General features: G+C 35.0%; 1 protein-coding gene across 3 annotated transcripts in view; it reads left to right on the forward strand.

Annotated features, from left to right (window-relative positions):
- The first annotated feature begins 2,446 nt into the window (after nucleotides 1-2,446).
- LOC128994633 (nocturnin) overlaps nucleotides 2,447-23,130 on the forward strand; it is a 44,396-nt gene continuing 23,712 nt past the window's right edge. The window contains exon 1 of one of the 3 annotated variants that reach the window (XM_054419309.1): nucleotides 2,447-2,695. In XM_054419309.1, the coding sequence (XP_054275284.1) occupies nucleotides 2,448-2,695 (248 nt within the window). In that variant the 5' untranslated portion in view covers nucleotide 2,447. Of the gene's footprint in view, nucleotides 2,696-14,836; nucleotides 15,831-18,075; nucleotides 18,166-23,130 lie in introns of those variants that run through there. The other 2 variants (XM_054419312.1, XM_054419313.1) reach the window with 2 other exon arrangements.

Here is a 23,130-nt window from a genome sequence, read left to right on the forward strand (position 1 = left end):
TATTTAAACATTTTAGTCAATTAAATTTGTAAGATTAGTTCTATTGCGACTATCAACTGTAGGTAATTTAAAAACCAAAGAATACTAAAAAATTTTCTAAGAAAGTAAAAATGTAAATGGCATCAGAGAAGTTATGCTTAGCGATAAAATTCAATAAATCAAATATTTTAGACCCCAAGTCGTTTAAATATCAGTGGGGTACTCATTGTAAAATGCACACTCTAACGCGAAAATAAACAAAAATTAAATCGAAAAAGTATATAATAATATGTTATTTTTTATCAGAACTATTTTCGTATAAATTAGAGGACGACGTTTCCAAAGGGACAAATTCCATGTGAGTCTTTCCCGTGAAGGTCCCAGGTTTAAATCCCGTCAATTAGCAATGGCTTTTGCTATCCCATGATACCACGTCCCTCTTGGTTCTAGTCCTAAGTAATGCGTAAAAAGGTTCTGGACAAGATCCTAGCGTCCTGGGATGTGAAGGAAAGATAACAACTCTAGGAATACAAATTTCACTTTACCCCCTCAACAAACTAGTTACACTAAAAGAATGTGTCACAAATTATGCGAAACCCTCATTCAACCCCTATACAAATACTTATCAATGGAAGTGGCTTTGTAATTTTATTTCAATGTACTGTTCCCTAAATCTATCTATAGGCCTATTATCTTACAAACCTAGTTAAACCACAAGAATGTGCCACAAACATGTTAAACCCTCAACCCTTCAGCAAAATCCTTATCCATCACGATGATAGTACCGGTAGCGTTGTAATTATATTCCAATGCACTGTTGTCTAAATTAGAACAAAATATCAGACAAACCAAATTGAAACCACAATAATGTTTCACAAACCACATCACACCCTCGCCCAACCCCAGGAAACATCCTTACAATGGCAGAATTCATCAAATTAAGTGTAAACTTTGTTAATGTGCCTTTCTCTAAATTTGTTTAATCAACCACAAACCTACTGACCCTACCAGAATGTACACCCTCGCCCAACCTCAGGAAACGTCCCGATCAAAATGGCAGTACTCATCAAATTGGGTGTAAACTTTGCTAACGTGCCTTTCTCTAAATTTATTTAATCTACCACAAACCTACTGACCCTACCAGAATGTACACCCTCGCCCAACCTCAGGAAACGTCCCGATCAAAATGGCAGTACTCATCAAATTGGGTGTAAACTTTGCTAACGTGCCTTTCTCTAAATTTATTTAATCTACCACAAACCTACTGACCCTACCAGAATGTACACCCTCGCCCAACCTCAGGAAACGTCCCGATCAAAATGGCAGTACTCATCAAATTGGGTGTAAACTTTGCTAACGTGCCTTTCTCTAAATTTATTTAATCTACCACAAACCTACTGACCCTACCAGAATGTACACCCTCGCCCAACCTCAGGAAACGTCCCAATCAAAATGGCAGTACTCATCAAATTGGGTGTAAACTTTGCTAACGTGCCTTTCTCTAAATTTATTTAATCTACCACAAACCTACTGACCCTACCAGAATGTACACCCTCGCCCAACCTCAGGAAACGTCCCGATCAAAATGGCAGTACTCATCAAATTGGGTGTAAACTTTGCTAACGTGCCTTTCTCTAAATTTATTTAATCTACCACAAACCTACTGACCCTACCAGAATGTACACCCTCGCCCAACCTCAGGAAACGTCCCGATCAAAATGGCAGTACTCATCAAATTGGGTGTAAACTTTGCTAACGTGCCTTTCTCTAAATTTATTTAATCTACCACAAACCTACTGACCCTACCAGAATGTACACCCTCGCCCAACCTCAGGAAACGTCCCGATCAAAATGGCAGTACTCATCAAATTGGGTGTAAACTTTGCTAACGTGCCTTTCTCTAAATTTATTTAATCTACCACAAACCTACTGACCCTACCAGAATGTACACCCTCGCCCAACCTCAGGAAACGTCCCGATCAAAATGGCAGTACTCATCAAATTGGGTGTAAACTTTGCTAACGTGCCTTTCTCTAAATTTATTTAATCTACCACAAACCTACTGACCCTACCAGAATGTACACCCTCGCCCAACCTCAGGAAACGTCCCGATCAAAATGGCAGTACTCATCAAATTGGGTGTAAACTTTGCTAACGTGCCTTTCTCTAAATTTATTTAATCTACCACAAACCTACTGACTCTACCAGAATGTACACCCTCGCCCAACCTCAGGAAACGTCCTTATCATCAACTTGGCAGTCAGTGTAAACTCTTTGAATGTGCCATTCTCTAAATTTATTTAATCTACCACAACCCTACTGACCCTACCAGAATGTCACACCCTCGCACAACCCCGGAAGCCTCGTTATCATCACGGAGCGTTATCAGTGAGTCACAGAGGCGGTCTTCACCTTGTGGGAAGGTCGCGGTCCAGGCGAGGGCCGCCGCAGTCAGTAGTGCCGCGACTATGGACCAAGAAACACCACCCGCGACAACACCAACACCGCAGGATGACGACGATGTCACCCTCTACAACCTCAACCTGGCCACCATCAAAGACTCCCTGGCGCTGGCCGAGCGGCTGGCCCAGGCCAGTCTGATGACGTCACCGGCGGCCAAGCGTCGTCTGCAGGCCAGGAGTGTGGAGATGGGCCTGGGGGACGAGCCTCCGGGTACCTACGTACCACCTAAACACCTCCTGTTGTACCTTGTCAGGTTAGTCTACTTGGAGTTAAAATTATAGTTTATTTTTTAATGTTGTTGTAGATTAGAATATATTTTTGCTGTATGATAGGACTATGGGAAAAGTGTTTTAAAGGGGGTTTGATAGGGCAAAATTAGGTTTCCCATTTTTTACCCTAAGGAATTAAAATTTCTCTCCAAACTATTTTGTAAAAGTAAAAAAAAAAAAAAAAAAAAAAAATAGTAGGGTTGTTGTTAAATTAAGTTAAAGTCGTCAAGAAATAGCCCTAATTTAAATCCATTTGTGTAAACTGGTTTGTCTCTTGTTTATAATATCACTGTAAACATTCAACTAAGCTATCAGCAGTACAATTCACATTTAAAATTTTATATTTGGTCAGCATAATCGAATCTTTGAATGTGAACTATAGAAATAAATCAATCGCAAGGGGGTGAAGCCCTAAAGGAAATTACAGTACCTTTTTTAGTGAATTTCCCTATAGGGAAGTAGTTATTACCGTAGCATGGGATGTTATTCTTATGGAAAATATTTTAAAATGTGGTAGTTTGCTTGTTTATCGATATATTTTGATCAAACTTGGTAAATTTCTTCATTTTATACTAAGTTATTAATATTTTTACTAAAAAAACACACTTTTTTACCCTACCTGTAGCAACAAGCCTATGTACGCATAAAACCTAATGTTAATTAAATACATTTAATTGAAAATCAATTCAAGCGACTGGAAATTCACTTAGTCGGCAGGTTTGCTGCGGCGGGGGTATTTAGTTACTATTCGCATATCCGCTAGGTCTTAAACTTTAAAATGCCAACTCAATGGTAAAACTCAGTTGGAGGACAGCTGAAAAAGGGATGTAACATGGAAAACCCTTATTCTATTAAGTTTAGAATAATCCGTACCGTATTCGTAATTCTCTCAACGCTTTCACAAGTTTTCTAAAAGCTTTATATTTAATGATTTTGACCCAAAATATATTTACCATCCCATATTTCCTTAACGACCGAATTAGCTTAAAAAACAAATTGGCTAGAAGGCAATGGTCGAAGGTTTATCGCATGAGATAAACCGAGTACTTTAAACCCCTTGGCCGATCTGACACAGAAAAGTTATTTTTAAATTTTAGATTCGAAGATATAACACCTCTGACGTCATGTGGATTAGTGCGAAACGATAAAATCTTATGATTCATTACTCACACACACACCCACTACTGGGCAAATAGAAAATTATTCTAAATCAAGCTAAATATTTGATTATGTAAATGTAAAACTTATACCACGTTTGCTTCTATAATCTGTTTGAATACTCGCTTCGCAACGGGTAGAGCGCGCAAGAGAATAATGTGTTTTTTAGATCTGCTGTGTGAAATAGTTACTCATTCGTCTTCGTCTGTAGCTTTCTATATAAATCTATACTTATAAAAGGCAAAGCCCTCACTGACACACTCACTCACTCACTCATCACTAATTCTCCCACTTCCCATTTACCTAGGAGGCTGAAATTTGGCACACCGATTCTTTAGGTATTAAATAGGAAAACTAAGTTGTTTTTATTCTGATCGGACCCTCGGGCTCCGCCCCAGTGGCTTTGGAGTTTCCCATGTTAACCTTATGATTTTTCATATTTAAAAGGGATTAATGAATCTTATCAGCTGTTTCAATTAAACAAGTTGGTTCTGTTCTATGATGTTCAATAGCATTAAAGTTACAAGGATTACCAACAGGGTGCAGCACTATTGTTTTTTTTTATTTATGACAACAGCTAATTTGCAATCAAAAGGTGAGTGAGCGTAGCGAACGAACTTTAACCTGGAGGCGAGTATTTGGTTAATTGTCTTAAATGATGACCGCGAATTTGACCTTATTAATTTAATAATATAATAGAAACCCTAAAAGAACAGATATTTATTTTTCCATATATTACGGTGTGTCCGTGGTGTAGGATTTCATACCGTAATATTTTATATTTTTTCTGCTATGTGACCATAATAAATAGAATATTATCCTTACATTGTTTCCTAATTTGTATCTACAATTGTTTCGAACTTACAAACATGTGCTAACACCATGGCTAACACAGAATTTCACGCGGCAAATAATAAGAGCGGCAATTAATTATGTTATAATTTATCGTTAATTCCCGTCGCATCTTTCCGTTCTTGAAGAAATTGTTACTATAAAGCAAAGGATATTTTAACTCTAGATCTACTCAAACAAATTAATAATTTAAAAAATTCAAAATAGTTTACGTCCAAATTAAACCATTTTCGTCGTGTCTGTTAGTTGTGTCAGTTTTTGATCCATCGTTTTTCATTCGTATGATGTCTAATGAAATTATTTATTTAATGATGAAGACGACGATGGATTATGATGAGCTTTTTCGGCTTACTTCAGCTGAAAATCGTTTTATCGTTTTTTATAGTTACAAATCATATTCAATATATGTTTGCTGTCCTGTTGGTTATTATTTTGACAACGTATAAAACCCAAAACGTTTGAATCAGATACCTGGGTGGTTGGGAAATTATTTTGCTCACATAATTAATTTAGATATCCGATTTCATTCTGAAAAGAATCAGTGGCTTTTTGGTGTTTCGATACCGGTACTTAACCTAGCTGTTCTTGACCATATAATATTATGTCTTAAATTAATGGCGCTCTCCAACAATCAGCTGATTTGAAGTAAAAAGCTACCAATCAGCTGATTTGAAGTAAAAAGCTACCAATCAGCTGATTTCAAGTAAAAAGCTACCAATCAGCTGATTTAAAGTAAAAAGCTACACATATCATCTCTAACCTACGTTAATAGTTTGCTTTATGCACACAACTAACTGTTTGTCACCGTCTCGAAGACTTGAATGATAATGTTGAATAGAACAATCTTACTCAACATCTAACAGACTATTGTTTTCCTTAATGTTCTACCGTATATCAGAACGTAATCTAGTTTAGACACGTCGTCTTTATCTGGTACGCTGGCAATTTGTATTGCAAGCGCAGTACAAGTACAAGGTCGCCCGGTTCAGGAGAATAAACAATGGGATATTATTGAATAATTAATACTAACCTACCTACATTGGTTGCTATACTATACGAGCATACTGTAGTATAAAACGCGACTACTAACTGATTGTAAGTAAATGGTAAAAGGTGAATTGTGGTGTGCAGTTTAAATTCCACTATATAGTAAGAAAAATAGTATACTGTAGTAAGGAAAATCTATTTATAAAAACGCTTGGAATTTTTGGTCACGTATCACTGACTTTTGGATTCTGTTATAACCTGATATTTACCTAAAAAAAAATAGAAGATTTGTAGTTATTATTATTTTTTTTTATTGGACACATTTGGATACAAGATACACAGTCGATCCTCTTAAAAAGGGACCTAGAGTCATAATTATATTTTATCCCAGTTGCCAATACTCCTTTGAAAACCAATGGAAAGCTACACATGTACTCCATAAACTTAAAAGTTCTGATAGGAAAGACCTTAATGAAAATGTAAAGTTTTAAAAATATATTTGTATCTATAATGTAATAGGCATGTTAACCTACAAATAAGTCGTTATGCAAGTCATTCTGTAACCACTTACCATTTATTTGTCATTAGCAAAGCAATTTGTTTATAAATTAATGATGACGAGCTAAAATACGAAAAGACTAGAACAGTTATCTCACAAATACGTAAAATTGTCAATTGGGTTTAAAGACATGAGGATTATAAACTAATAGAAGCTAATTAAAAGCTACAAGTTTTTTGAATGACGTGTTATACCTATGATCAATTAATTTTTGTGAAAAACAACAACCCAACAAAAATGCCAGCAGAAGCCTCTTGATACGTGATTTGTTGCAACTATGGAAGTAACCTAGTTTTATAAAGATAAGTTAAGTTTTATAAATAGGTTTTCCTTGTTGACAAACAATTTTTCATTTATAGCACGAATAGTGGGATAGTCCATTTTAATATTAACAACAACACGTTTCGAAAATAATCATCATTAATCAATCATAGCTTCTCACTCAGAAAAATTACATAAAAAAAAATTGTACCGTTAGAATCGTAATACAACTCGTATTTAAATAAAACATTCTTACATTAGTTTTGTTTACCCATGAAGTTGTTTGTTTTATTTAAGTTTCAACGTTTCAAATGGCCACCATTTGAAACTAAAAATTTAAAAAAAGTTTATTTGAAGTGAAATGAAAAATGTCTTTATTTAAGAGGCGAAGTTAGGACTTGCAAGTCAGCTACCACTACATATTTTTGCGTTGTTAATTTATCTACAGTATGTACTAAATCAATTCACGAAAAAAATCTGATTTAAAATAATAAAAAAAAGTTGTTAACAAAATGGCTGCACCGGTACTTTTAAGTTTTTGACATTTTTAATGTCATATTTTCGTTCGTCTTTGGTACTGAAATTATTTCTTAAACAGTCTGTAAAGTCTGGGGGAGCCCTGTATTTAAAAAAAAACATAAAAAACAAAACCTTAATGAATACAAGAGGTAAACTAAACCGTCATTCAAACAGTGAAAACACGTCACTAGAGAAACGTCAATCAATGTTACTCACTAGTGAATGAGACATCGTTGATAACTATAACAGTAACTCCGTTGTAAACCATGTGATTGCGTATTACGTAAAGAAGAATGAGTTTCATTGATATGATTCACTACAATACAGTGGCGCCACAGTATTGCTGTATTGCGGTGTGAAATACCATGCATTGTATTGTGGTAGCACAATACAAGAGCTGCCCTGCCACTCGCTGAAGGATGTGTCACTGTTTATTACTACACAAGCAAGATTGATCACGAAATCTCCGTCGCCTGTCACGGAATGTGTAAACTATACTTTCCACACACCTGGTTTTACCGTTTTCAACTTTGCAGAAAACTTTGTTTTCTGCTTATATAAGGTTTATAATTTATCCAAGTAAATAATCTACCAAAATGTTAATCCATTTATCAGGTTGGAATATTATAATGATCTACAAATCCAAATCCTGTTTAGAGGTTATTTTAGGTTGGGTTAGGTTACGTTAGGTTAGGTTATGCTATGTTAGGTTAGATTAGGTTAGGTAAGGTCAGAACAGAGGTGTTACCTAAAAGTTAGGTTGTGCATTTTTCCCAGGAAAGTTAATTACCATTAAAAAAATAATAAAGGTAAGTGCACAACTTGGAAGAAAGATGCAGGGCATAGAAACCACACAGTTCAGTAAATACGCTATAATGGGGACGGCCCACTAGGAGTAAGAAGAAAATCTTAAATATAGGTTGATATTCACATAAAATTAAAAGTCGTTGTTATTCAAATGCCACAAATGTGAACTCAAGAAAGCACTTGAGTCAAAATTGGGAGCCGTACAGAAAGATTTAAAATTGCAAATTGGAGACCTTTTTGAACGGCTGCTATTTTTTTACTCAGTTGTTCTCTTGAGATAAAATTTGCGGCACTGTATTTTACTAACAAATACTTTTAATTTGATATGCATATCAACCTATGTTTACTGTAAGATTTTTTCTCCCCAACGGGTCCCGTGAGGAGGTAACAAATCACTGAATAATTTTTGTACATTGTTTTCAATGCACAAGCCGGATCAAATTTGTGGCGAGATGATATTTTGTATCCACGGATATTAGAACAGAAACGGTGTGGATCATAAAACATGACGTGTTACACCAGTTGACAGCAGGAGGATGTAACACCTACTCTCGCTGGGGAAAGTGACCCGGTAACACATGAGTCACAGTGGCCACTGGTCATCCGGGTACAGGAGAGGACCAAACTTGACGTGTGGGACGACAATTAGGCATAACCTCTCCAAGGCCGCGGATCTATTGGAGTGGATCTATTGCCGTGTTAATAATAAAATTAATTATCAATTGAGATGGGGACGCCACGTACCCGTATTTTAACTCAAATATGAACTATACTGACTATCAATTAACAATTTACAATAATTAATTGTGACTATCACTATCAACGGTGACAGTGTGATAAACTGTAGGCGGGATGAAGGAGAGGAGCTACCACCGCGTTCTGCCACTTGCCCTGATAAGACTGGCCGACCTTGAACTCTACTGATAACATAGTCTCACGTACTAGTGACGTCATAGGCGAACGAAACTCTCACAGTGTTCTGGAGCAACAAATGTAATTATATCTCTGGAGCAGGAAACCCCAGCGGTGATGCCTATTGCCGGAAGAGTACGAATTAAACTTGCGTTAATTATTTTGTTTACTGTAAGCTTTGACTTTTGAAACAAGTAGACATAACATTCCCATGTACTGTGTCCAGTTCAGAATAAACACGACTTAGATTAATAATTGAACATAAAGAGTGTACGGTTATGTCAATAATTGATGCATGTCGAATACAACAATGTTTTTTCTTAACACCAAACTTAAAATACGACTTTTTGTAAAACATATAATCTTTTCTGAATTTGATAAAATAATATTCTAACGAAATCGTGTAAGCAATTCACAAGAGTTTTACTACGGCTGTGCTTTTTCAGTTTCTTCACAAATTAACAATTTTAAACTACAAACAATTGCTACAATTGCTTATTGGTGACATGTATATAAAACATAAATATAACATGTAACATATATAACATGTAAGTTTATCATACAACAAGTTTGTTTCCTTTTTGAAGATTATAAATTACATTCAGTAAACTGAGTTATTCATGATGCATGTAAAGTAAGAGTAAACTATACTCTCGCCATTGGGATTATTTATCCAGGCATTCCAAAAAGTTTCAGATGACAAGAATATAAAATTGAGGTTGTGTCTGTCTGTCTGTCTGTGCAGCTAACCACGACTAAAATACTAAACCAATGCAGCAAAAATTAAGCACGAAGATTGTCCACATATCTAGGAATGTCATAGGCATATTCACTTCCCAGAGTTCCTCTCGGGCTACACCCCTTGGACGTTCAAAGTTTTGAGGTGAGGTTTTCAAAAGTAAATATTAATTGGTCTCCATGGAAGTATGAGAAAATTCATAATGTTTACCTTTGCGTCAACCTTTAAATGTAAACAATCAGAACTGTCAAATGCTCATTTCACAATTTCAGACAGCGGGTCCAAAGAAATTAAATATAATATTTTACACAGCTATGTGGTAGAAAACTACTAGTGTAACTTAAACTATGTCGTTGATTATGGAAATAATATTTGAATGTAAACAATAGGACAATTACATGTAGGTTATAGTTTTTTGTACAAATTTGAAGGTCTTTTGTTTTTAAATTCGAACTATTTATTCGAATTAAAAACAAAAGGCCTCCAAATTGGTATAGTACATCTTCCCGTTGCGAAGCACAGGTAAAGCAGCTAGTGATAAATAAATGTTGATTCTCGCAATACAAATCAATATTTCCCTTTGTAATTTCAAGCAATGAGCCCCCTAAGTTTACACTTTGCACTGTGATGCAGCAAACAAACACAAAGTTGACCGTGGTCTTAGAATAACTGACATTGACACTATTGCCCCCCCCTGCCCCCCTACCCCTAGTACTATACACAACAAACAATGGATTAAATAAAGTTACACCTACAATACAATACCACACAATGGATCTAAATGCAACTAAAACTTGGTTTAGTTCTTGAACCAGCAAGATGGGGTCATAGGAACAAGGTGAAACGGAAAGTCAAAAATATTTTTTTTTTCAATTTTCACCCTAAAAAATGGAAATGCTCAATTTTTATTGCGGCCATCATAAAAAACAAATATTTTAATATGTTGAAGCGTTGTTGTACAATTAAAGGTTACGGACAAAGTTAAAACAAAATCTGTACATTTTAAATTACCATGCTATTAATTATTATTAATATGTAATTATAAATGAACTAATTCTTAAAAAGACAATTAAAACTATTTTAGTATGCTCGTTTATGTATAGATGTTGATAAAAATCAACAAATCTATTTATTTATTCATATAATAGTGACATATCGTAGAAAATACTTGTTTCTTTCCCGTAGCAGAAAACCTAAGTACTCGATAAACCTGTTATTGAAAATCTAACAAGACAAATTGAAATTCGCTTAGTCAGCAGGTTTGCTGCAGCAGGGGTATTTCAGATTTTGGCGTAGTTAGTAAAGTTGTTGTATACTTTATTCACCCCAAGATATTACTGTAAAAGCTTACTATTTGATTTTAATGTCAGCATATTTTAAGGGGCGATAGGTGAATACGTCATCACTACTGGATGTCTTATAAGTCCATCAAACCATGTAAAAAAAATAAATAAGAACTGTTCATGTATTTTGCGCTAAAAATAACCACCAATTGAATTCTGAATGTTTACAGTGTACCAATTTTGTTGATGATTGGAATCTCGTTAAATAACAAGTTGAGGAGTATACAAGTTAAAGTTTTATAATTTAATCAATAAGTTTAACAAAGTCCAAAATGTGATAATGTTGTTTGTATTCATTATCATTACTACTCCAATGGTTGGATAACGACTTCCACCGCTTTAACATAGTAAGATATTACTATCATGAAATTTTAGTAAAGTTGTATTTAAGAACCAATTAGCTCAATTGCTGAAATTTATGAATGTAGTTTTGTTTGTTTGAAACAGTAGACTGTATTTATTTTTTACACAGAATATAAACGTAATAAAAAAGAAAAAAAGATGAATTTGCAACACTGTTTGTGAACAAAAAAGAAACCTTGGCAGAATTTTAGACACATCTTTGCACACAATGTGTTTAAACGTTTTTTTTTAAGAAGGTAACAAATTATTTTGGGAAAAGTCTGATTGGATTCCATCTGATTTTTTAAACTAACTAGTATGAGAATTAATAATTAAATAGTTTTTTAGTTATACAATTTATGCAGTAACTTTTAAAGTAATAACATTAAATATTTTGAAATATTGAAATTTAATTATAATTGAAACTTTAAACAACATTGTCATTGGACGTTGATTAAAATAAATAGAAACGATTAGTAACTTTTATATGTAAAATTCAAACAACTTTACCAGTTAATTGATTTTTCGTATGAAAATAACAGAAATAATTAGGTTACGAGCATTGTGAAAAACAGTAGTATTCTACTCTAGCTATTTGACCGTCTGTACATAGTTTTTACTCATATTTCATAATAAATTGATCTAATCTACTGTTTTTAGTTTGTGGGTGTTGTTTATACACGAATCAATTTAAATACAGAAAACCAAAACATTCGAAATACCAATAAAATCCGGCACATTCCAGTTAATGTGTTTACAGGCTTTAGTTTGACAAGTGTTAAAATACCATTACGATAAGCAATAAATCATTTAAGTTAAAGAAGACCTTGCGAGTTCAATCGCCCTCCGCGAATCAGAGACAAGAATTGACCCGAACACTGAGATAATGTACTATAATTACCATTGTATAGACATTGTGCCAGAACTCTACACATTGTTTGAATGTGAAATAAAATATTTTTAATAAATCATAGATTGAAAATAACCTGAAATTTTTCTACAATCACTGGTTTTGCCAATAATCAGCTCAGCTGGATCAGCTGTTTCGAATATCCAATTTAATTTGTCTTAAACAGCTGTTAAAGTGTAAAATATTTAACTATGGAGAAAATTTTACATACAATTCCCATGTTAAAATCACAAGTATCTTTGAAAAGTATCGACATTGATTTTTCTTCGTGAAAACCCGTTAATTCCTACGGTACAGCGAATATTTATTTACCTCGAGATTTTGAAGGCCAAAGTGAAACAGGATCAAATTAATCAATGTCATTATAAGCACCCCCTCGATATACGGTCTATCTTCTTTTCAAATGTCGTAATTAGTTAAGTTTTTTGTGATAGGAAGACTATATACAAGCAGACAACGTTTTACTTCAGTATAGATAATTATGAAACTTAAAGTTTATCACAGTCAAAACAAACTTTGCAATTAACCTAATCTACTAGGAAAAACTCCACTTGCTCCATAAGAGAATTGTGTCGGTTTTTGCCCTATGACGGAAGCGCTAGAAAAAGCGTGCAGTAGTTATGATTTGACCAACCCAAGGTCTGATAAACCTGACCCTGGCGACTTTTTGTGGCGGCTTCACTGGGTTGTTGCAAGGTGATCTGGTGTTTGTTGAACTCTATGTAAACAATCATGTCAACTGAGGAGTATATTTGTTAAACTCTGCGATTTTTAATATTTAATCATCTTTTTACAGTATATGGAATACAGCTTTACGCATCCAATTGTAGGACTACCATTTGACCGACATGTCACTTTGTCGACAGCCTTGTTGACCGACATGTTAAAATTAGTACGAGAAACCACTTTGTCGACATGTCACTTTGTCAAGAAGTAGGTTTACTATCATTTTAAATTGCATGGATTAATACAATAAATTGCTTTGTTGACGAGATATTTTGTCAACAGATCAGTTTACCAACATTTTATGTCAATGGTTAAAATACCATGGTTAAAATAGGTAGAACGCTAGTGCACCCTATTGTGAAATCAGAGGCCTGTTTTGTAGGTTTCATTTAGGGTACGATTTATGCCCTCACAAAATAATCCGCTCTTATTTTAGAGTAGGTTTTGGAATTTGTATTTTACCATCCTACTTATTTTACCCTTTGGTTTTTATAACAAAAAAATAAATAACTATATTCCGTTCACAAAATTTAGGGGGTTTCAGGGAAAGTGATTTCATTCCCTCCACTCCACCATAACTATGAAATAACAGCAGGTAGCCGATCAGCTGATATAATAAGTTTAAAATTGGCGGGGGAACCCAGGCTTACCCTTAACCGCCTTAGTGAATGGATTGTCATAAAATATACCTACGAATAAATGAGAAACATTTAAATGCTATTAGTGCACTTAAACCTTACCAATAAATATCATTATTGACAATAGGATGGTAAGTCTACACGCACTCTTCTGATTCAGTAATGTTACTCAACGGTGTACAACAAAATTTTCAACGGTAAGGGATATGCATTTGTTTAAGCTACTTCACCGGAGCATAATGTGAAACGCAAGCTTTTGATTGGTTGTTGTTCATTTCGTCGCAACATAACAAGATTGTGAAGCTCATATAATAATTATTAAGCTCGCATTCATTCGTCACACCTTTATACAACTCCAAAATGTAATTGGAATCAGCGTTGACATTTTAAAACGAGCACTAAACTAGAGAGTTAAGAGTTACTCCATATATAAAACATCAGTTTGTTATCAAACTGAATGTTTGAAATACAGTACCATGTTATTTTATCATCTCAGTTTCCTCATAGATAAATCTATCTTCGTTATTTCGTGTTACAACTAATTATAAGCATAAATAGTTGTACGAGCTGTTTAAATCTATTTGTAGAAAAAATATTTTAACTGTGAAATAAAACAAATCCGAGGATTTGGTAAAGAAGAGAAAACATTGTTAATAAAAGAGAGCCAGCAATTTATTAACGGGATTAATAATATCTAAAATTGCATACATCTTTCTGCGTGAATACTGTTATTATCTTAAGTGTAATTTAAGAGACTGGAACTGTAAAAAACCTATAGCTCTTAAAACGTGTATTATATGGACATGCAATATTAAGGTAAATTGCATTTTGAACATACAATGCAGGTGTACTTTTGATATAAAAGTGTGATTGCAACCCTACTTGTATTAAACGTTTCTTTATACAATACCATTGGATCTGAAAATTATTTAAATGTTTTCAGCAACACGTTCAAACTCCATAATAACATGTTTTAGTAATAACTTCAAAGACATACATTATAAATAAGCATTTTATAACTATCTGTTACACGGTAAAGCGATTTTTCTTTTCGGAATAAGGCCACCGTTATCTTATCAAAAGTAACTACATAAGGCCAGAGGTTAGACAGATATCGTTCACTGTCCGGATAAAAGCTGTTTCGTACACAAAACCAAACTTATTTGAAAGTCGATCTCAGCTGAGTTAAGTTCGTGGTAATCAAGTGCATCGGTACAAGTGCGGTGTCATCAATGATGATTTTTGATTGGCAGCATTGATCACAACACGTTGTTGATTGGCAACACTGTTTGTCACTGCCACGGGCATCACGTACTTTTGTGGCACTAAATATAACGAAGGGTCAGTGCCAGTGCCAAAAGTAGCCGAGTCGCGTCCGGATGTTAGGTCAGTGTTACAGTTACTTCCACAAATCTTCAACTGGTTGACTTTTACCGAGTGGCTTTGGATTAAGAATTTTATATTTTACAGTACAGTTGGTGATACCTGTGATAAAATTGCAGTGCGTGATTTAGAGTGAAGTTTTTTGTTTCGAAGTTCAAGTTACATGTTCATTGAACTTCTTACCCACACTTGTAAGGACTCTTAAAAAGATTTGTTCACCGGAGCTACTCCTCGCGAATGTCAACTGCTTTGCGATCCTTTGACGATGAAGTTATAGTTTCTGCACAATTTCACATCTTGTACTCAAAGATTTACTAACATCAGTTACCCCTCACTGATGAGTTGATCTTCTCTACCACTGAATCTTGAACCTACGGTTTCTGCGAACATCTCGGCTTGTGACTCTTGGAAGAATTGTTCACCACAGCTACTCCTTACTGATGAGTCTATCTTCTACTTGTTGATCCTTCACCACGGAACTTTGAAGCTACAGTTTTGAACTCCTTACCCACACTAAGAACTCTTTGAAGAGTTGTTCACCCCAGTTATTCCTAACGGATGAGTCTTTAGCTTCAGACAGTTTCGTTCTCGTCGATCAACAATAAGGACTCTCGGAAGAGTTGTTCACCTCAGCTACTCCTCAATGATGAGTCGCTCTTCCACTTGTTGATCCTTAAGACTCTTCGAAGAGTTGTTCACCTCAGCAACTCCTCACGGATGAGTCGCTCCTCTGTCTACTGATACGCTACCACGGAACCCTTCGTCAACTCCCGGCACCTCCAGAAGGTGCTTTTCCGTCGTCTGATAAAAACCGCCACGTGTCCGAAGCCCCAGCCTTTGCCGCCCCATGCGGTCCTTCCTGAGGACTCCGGGGGCTCCACCCGTCGACCTCGCGCTCCTAGACTCTCCATCACCCTCTCGGGCCCCGCGCCCTCTCCACTCCCCCCTGGCTTGGACGAGGTGCTTCACTCTCCATTGTCAACGTATGTATCAGCCACACAATCCGCTATTGTTATGTCAATTTTGCAGATCTTGTCTAACCCTAGGTTAAGGTGTTGCGCGGTGAGACTGTATATAACTGCGGGTATTCCCGGTGTTCTCTAAGCTCACAATGTCGCTACCACAACGTACCAACCCGCTCTTCAAACGGCTCATCCTTACTAGGTAGGCGTGTGTGTCAATGTTAACAGTTAATTATAATCATGTTCAGTTTTGTGTACTGTTTTGGGGGGATTAGACACATTTAGTGTACCCATTTATTATAGTATAAGAAAAATAACATACAGAACTTGAAATTAAAATTAAGTTGACTTACAAAATATTTGTCTACCCTTGCGTAAAAGGTTTTTATCAACGATTACATATTATTACGTGCTTGTTGGTTTCGATTGATATCAGAGTCTGTGCTCGCTGATTGATATCGCGTCGGTAATTGTGGAGTATAGTGGTATCAAGAAGGGAGGAAATGTTAATTGTACAATTGTCACAATTGCAAATATTTTAAAACCCGATTATTACCTTTTAAACTAACGTACCAAAAGGTGGGCATGTTCATAAGTTAATTAAACAGTCACAACAGAAAATATTTGTACGACGTGTAGGCTTACGTACACCCAGCTTATTAGGTTTGTATTTTGCAATTAACTTTAGATTGCTTACAAATTGTAAAAAATAAGTATCGTTTGGTTAGTATGAATACACTTATTTATTTTTATTTTGTTATTTGGATATGACCCGTCAAGAAACATTTCTATCCATTTTTACCTAAGACCTATGAAGATAACAATGTAGAGCAATTTTAGGAGTTATTTGAGAGGTAAAAATCTGTAACTTACTGCAAATTAGCTTTACACTCCAATACTTCTAGCTCACTTGTTCACTACTGTTACTTAAACAGGGTTTGAAATCTCCTATATAAACGTCGGTTTTGGAATGGAAATAGTAATAATTTTTAGACGGTACGTTTTCAGTCTCTCATTTTTATCTGTTTAAACATTCAGTAATAGAGATCATTAAAATAACACATTCACACCTTCACTTCTACAACTAATAGTTTCGGAGTTATGGTCCAATGGGTTTAGGTATATTCTAAGGATTCTGCGTTTGCTATTAATATGTTTAATATGTGTTAAAGTTCTAGAAAGTTTAGAATACTGTAAAAGGAATATTTTTCAAGAGTGGATTGGGGCATCTAATCATTTAATTGTCTGCATTGATTCATTGATCAATTTAAGAACCATGACAATTAAAAATTTGCATCGATTCGATATACGCATTCGATTGATTCATCGACTGCATTGTTATGTTTGTAAACAATCACTATTTTCAATTATTGCAATTTTTTCCTAACTATTCGTAGTTTTAAATAATCGCCAAGTTTTAAACTGAGTACGTCTTATACTTATATTAACATGTGGGATTTGTGGAATGGGAATAGAAGATACAAAAACATTTCTCCACATAACACTAAAAATTACATAAATGTTTACAAATTGTTCCACCGAAGAAAATGTATATAATTTGTAACTTTAAATTGTAAAAATATTATGATAGTTGCAGAAAAAATTTAGAAAATCGATTAGTTGGAAACTCTGTCATCCATATTTCATATAAATTTGGCTTCTTTCTTAATGCTACAAAACTATAACAAAACAGCGTACAAAATTTCAATGTGATCACTTATTTGATGTCGAATTGTTATAAAAATGGTCTCTTAAGGATTGAAAATGAGCTAGCTAAAACCTGCTTTTTATAGATTTTTAATTCAACTTCTATTAAAACTCCATTTTTTCTAGTCAAATTGTTGGTAGAATAATGTTATGAGTCCTATACTTTAAAAAAGTACAGTAATTCAATGTTTACTACTGAAAAAAATATTTCGTTTTCGAATTCGGCAGAAATTTGTAATTTGCATTACCTTACTCTTCGCCCGCTCAACCATATAATTAAGTTAGTTTTAATTTAGAAACTGGTAACAACTTTTACATGGGAATGTGATGTTAACTATAAACAGTCAAACATTACATACAAGTAGTCCAACCTAGGTTTTCTATATCGACGTTAAAAACACAATAAATACATTTAAATCACTAGAAACACATGTTTACAACGTAGTTTGTCAGTTTGACTGTAGAATGCAGCACTTGTCGATACTGGGCGGAAAAGTTCAATCTGTAGCCGACAGGTTTCGTCGTCGTAGTGTTTAGCGATTTCTTCGTTTTGCTTTGCTGTTGTTTGTTGTTTTTTCCCGTCCCGGTAAATATTTCACACTCACACAAGTCACACGCACAAGTGTTCTGGCCTTGGAGTATCGTGAAGGTAAGATTTTTTGTTTCTTTTTTATGAGATTAGATTTGAATCTTGAAAGTAAAGTTAGTTCATGTAGTGTATGTGTTTATGTGCTTATATAAATGGAGTGTAAGCTATTCAAAGAAAATGTCCCTTAACCTCAAATATACTACAGAAGTGGCAACTGTTGTCGGTGTTACCTTTTAGCTGTGTTATAGTCAATGGTTTTAGTTATAACTTGTTTATATAAATGACATATATGTTTGTAATTTGGGTGTTTGTTTTTTGTTATTGTATATTGTATTGTACTCCAGTTGGAAAATTAATTAAACTTGAAATTTCTATTCATTATTTGTCTAATTAGTGCTAATTTACTAGTACTGGCCAATCTTACGGCGTCCAGTTTTCAGTATATTTTTTAAAATTCGCTTTGTTGAACTAGTTCTAAAATTTATCATATTAACTGCGAAACCCTATATACAGTAATACGAAATTTACGAAATGTTCATCGTTGTTCAGAATCAAAATACCCCAATAATAGGCATATCTATATATATAATACGTGAAGCCGTATTTTGTTAACGCAACTCCTCCCTTATTTGTGGACCAATTTCAACGTTTAAGGTGTCAAAAGATTCGTCTCAATATGTAGTTTTGCAATAAGGTTTTAGAACTTTAAGATGTCTACTCTTAAGGGCGCGAGACCCTCTCAAAGGTCGGGTTTTCCCCATAAGAAATAAACAGAACAAATTTAAAATAAAAAAACAGCTGTTTATAAAAAGAAAGTCATTAGCTTTTTTGGGAGTAAATATTGATGTTTTAATATTCATTAGGTTAAGACCAAGTTAAACAGTTAATCAGTTTTGTTGGAAGAACGGAAAATGCCTGGAGTTCAAAAAAGAAATATTGAAAACGGAAGGAGGAGACAATAAGGCATCTTATGCGTATAAGGAGAGTAGAGAATGATAGGCCTGGTCTAACAGATACACATCCATATACACATTCACTTGGTAAGATGAATAATATGTTTGTGGTATAGAGCTTGTGTAGAAAATAAAATGTAAGGTGAAGTATTGTGTATATACTTTTTGTGTTTTTGTATATACAGTAGTTAAATAAATTATATGAATAATATTTTAACTACTATTTATATTACGTACTCTTTTTCAAGTTGATTTTTGTAAATTATAAATATGGTTACAAATGGGACTGGTCGAATATACTGAGTTAAAATTATAATATGTAATTTTTTAATCTTCTTAATCTTTTTTAATCTTTTTTTATCTTGATAAAATACTAGTACAGTCGTAGAAAAAGTTTAATATAGTACTTAAGTGCATGTCGCATTTAAGTATGAGTGAGTACTACGATAGCGTAGACCATTAGTTCACAATCGAGTATGATATTCAATAAGAAAGCAAGTCATAACTCTAACCCATTCGACTCTGCATGTTGGGTGTCTCAAACTACTTATACGATAGAGCAGGAATTACATTTACTAAATTTTACTACTAGGATTTTATTAAAACAATGTTTTGTTGTAATATGTAAAAATTTAAACATTGTCATTTTTTGTATTACACACATCGGTTTCGTAGTAAAAAATCACGCGCAAACAAATATTCCTTTTTGTTAGCGGATGTTTGCCAATTAACAAAAAATAGGATGTCTTAAATTATCAATTCCAGTTTCTAGGATGATACATAATATGGATACCTAATATATAGGGTACGGCCTAATATGATGATGATATAACGCGCAAGCAAGGTTAATACACTCTGTAAAGTCTAGAATCTAATTTAAATCCTGCCCTTGGCGAGGATCTAAAATCGTACTGTTTTAAGTTCTGGACTTAACGGATTTTGCTAGATTCTTGTCTCAGCAAGAGACGAGAATCTAAATTAAGTTCTGGACTTATAGGTACTTGACTCAGCAAGTCAATTTTTAAACTCCAGAGTCTAACCAGCCAAATAAACTCCGGAGTCTAATAAGTTCTGGACTTCGCTAACGCCCTATCTCAGCAAGCCATTTCTTAGACTCCAGAGTCTAAAGCAGGTTTAAGTCTAGAACTTAGCTAAATCCCGAGCTCAGCAACCGGCCCTAATAATATGGATTAGGATTAATGTTTAACTTTCAGCTGTCCGACAGTTTGCTTATCATTATTTGGCGTTGGTGAAAAAAGGAACGAAAAAAACTATAGAACATTTTGAAGTGTTAATTTTAACCATTTTAGCCCATCCTTAGCCGTATAGGTTGTAGTATTTTTATACTAGTACTACCATTGACTATATACCATAACCATGGTATATAGTCATGGTATATACTCAATGGTTCTGGCGTCCACCTCCAGGAGTGCCGTGTTTACGTAGGGTGCGCTTTACCTCAGCTCGGGCTTCAGTAGCTATGTTTCACTATTGGACAGCGCTGCGAGAAGCGCTTGCAGACGTTTCCAAGATTACTGTTTTAGAATTAAGTACCTGGGGACCGAGCTTTGCTCGGAGAAAATCATTAGTTCACTCTGAAAGCAGTCTTAGTATCGGAGATACGTAAATCTGTTCCCAAACTCCACACGGCTCGCCTTTACAACGTCCTACACCATTTCCTACGTCATGGACCTGTTTCCCTCCATTCCCAAAGCACTTTAAGATTGTAGATACCTTAATCTAATCGTTATTAACAGTTCCCACACTCCGGACAGCTCGCCTTGACTACTTCCTTCACCACTTCCAACGTAGCGGACCTGTTTTTCTCCCTTCCCATAGCATTTCAGAATTGCAGATACGTTAATCTAATCGTCATAAACAGTTCCCACACTCCATACTAATCGCCTTTACTACTTCCTTCACCACTTCCTACGTCGCAAACATGTTTCCCTCCCTTCCCATTGCATTTAAAGATTGCAGATACATTATTAATCTAATCGTCATAAACAGTTCCCACACTCCGGACAGCTCGCCTTGACTACTTCCTTCACCACATCCTACGTCGCGGACCTGTTTCCCTCCCTTCCCATTGCATTTAAAGATTGCAGATACCTTAATCTAATCGTCATAAACAGTTCCCACACTCCGGACAACTCGCCTTGACTACTTCCGTCACCACTTCCTACGTCGCGGACCTGTTTCCCTCCCTTCCCATAGCATTTTAGGATAGCCCATACCCTTATCTAATCGTCATAAACAGTTCCCACACTCCGGACAGCTCGCCTTGACTACTTCCTTCACCACTTCCTACGTCACGGACCTGTTTCCCTCCCTTCCCATAGCATTTTAGGATTGCAGATACCCTAATCTTATCGTCATAAACAGTCCCCACACTCCGGACTGCTCGCATTTACTACTTCCTTCATCACTTCCTACGTCACGGACCTGTTTCCCTCTATTCCCATAGCATTTTATGATTGCCTTTACTACTTCCTTCACTACTTCCTACGTCACGGACCTGTTTCCTTCCCTTCCCATAGCATTTTAGGATTGCAGATACCTTAATGTATTCGTCATAAACAGATCCTAGACTTCGCACTGCTACCCTTGACTACAATGTCTCGAGTAATCTTAAGTATAATCAATCTTTGGTATAATCTTTGCTCAATATTAACAAGTGATGTTTTTCCTTTTGTACTGCATTTGTAATTTGCTAGTATACTGTGGGTAGTTGGTTTATTATGAACACGTGCTACAACTTCAAGTCTTTTGTTTACCTTTTCCTTGTTATTTAATTCAACCAACATGGTTACTTAGCAACCCATAAGACTAATGTTAAAAAAATGTGACTTTCAGTTTCGTTTTTCTACGTAATTAGATTTTTGTTGGCAGTTCTAACTGCATGACACTTGTTTTTAGGCCAAAAATAAACTATTTACAAGATTTGAAGAAAATCGTCGGAGCCGTTTTCGAGATCTTTCTGCAAGCAAGCAAGCAAGCAAGCAAGCAAGCATACAAGCAAACATTGCTCGTATTAGAGTATAGGATTAATAATGATAGCTACGCACTCTAAACGGCTTATAGTATTACAAAGACCAATCTATAGTTCTGCGTTTTTCAAATGTTAAAAAAAGTTTTTTTTAATAAGTTAAGGCTAGTTGAAAAGACCCTTTTTTCTTGTACTACAACTCAAGTTTATAAGGTGTGTATTTAAAATAATTGAAATATAGAAACTAAGAACTATAGAAAATTTCATCCTCTTTAATATAAGACCTTAACTTTGATTGTACCTTCAATGTAGCGGGTGAAAACAGAAATCTTGCAAACTCTTGCATTCGGTTGCGCGTCAGGGGTAAAGCGCGCCCTTAACTACACGGCACTCCTAGCGGTGAACGGCAGAACTTACGCTAACCGCAGCACTGCTGTTGGTCTATATTTAATTCTATTTATCTATGAATAAACGTTTCTCTCCCCAAGAACTTTTACAATGAGCGCTTTACTCTTTGACAACAATTCCAGTTGACAAGCGAAAGTCTACAATATGTGATTATATCAAGTAGCAGTGGTTTTAAAATTTGTCAAAACCGATCAATATTAGAACAGAAACAGTATGAATCGTTAACATAAACAAATGACGTCACTTACCCGAAAGTAAACAAGATTAAAATATGATACAAAGTGGACCTGTAAAAAAATCCAAACCCTTACAGATTTTAAGGTTATGATTGGGGCCATTGACGTCGTTTATTTATGTTTATAACTCATACCGTTTTTGCTCTAAAACCCGTTGATAGCCATAAATAAACAGTAAACATTAATGTACTCTATACACCGAACCGGAACAAACCCAAAATTGTATTTTGTTTCATTTATAAGGATAATTGCAAGTCTATAAGGGAATGTTTTTTATTTATTTACAGTTAAACTAATCGATAAGGCCTCTTCATAAAGAAGATAGTATGAACACATATGGTGCATTTTTTTAACATGACGAATTATTTTTATTTTTTCCACAATCAATTTACAAAAACAACTGATCTATCAACCATTAAGGTTACCGTACCAGTCTCGA

This window comes from Macrosteles quadrilineatus, unplaced genomic scaffold (genome assembly GCF_028750875.1).
Source record: "Macrosteles quadrilineatus isolate MER2022 unplaced genomic scaffold, UCM_ALF_1.0 Scaffold_5__1_contigs__length_97177068, whole genome shotgun sequence".
In the NCBI taxonomy this organism is placed as follows: Eukaryota; Metazoa; Arthropoda; class Insecta; order Hemiptera; family Cicadellidae; genus Macrosteles; species Macrosteles quadrilineatus.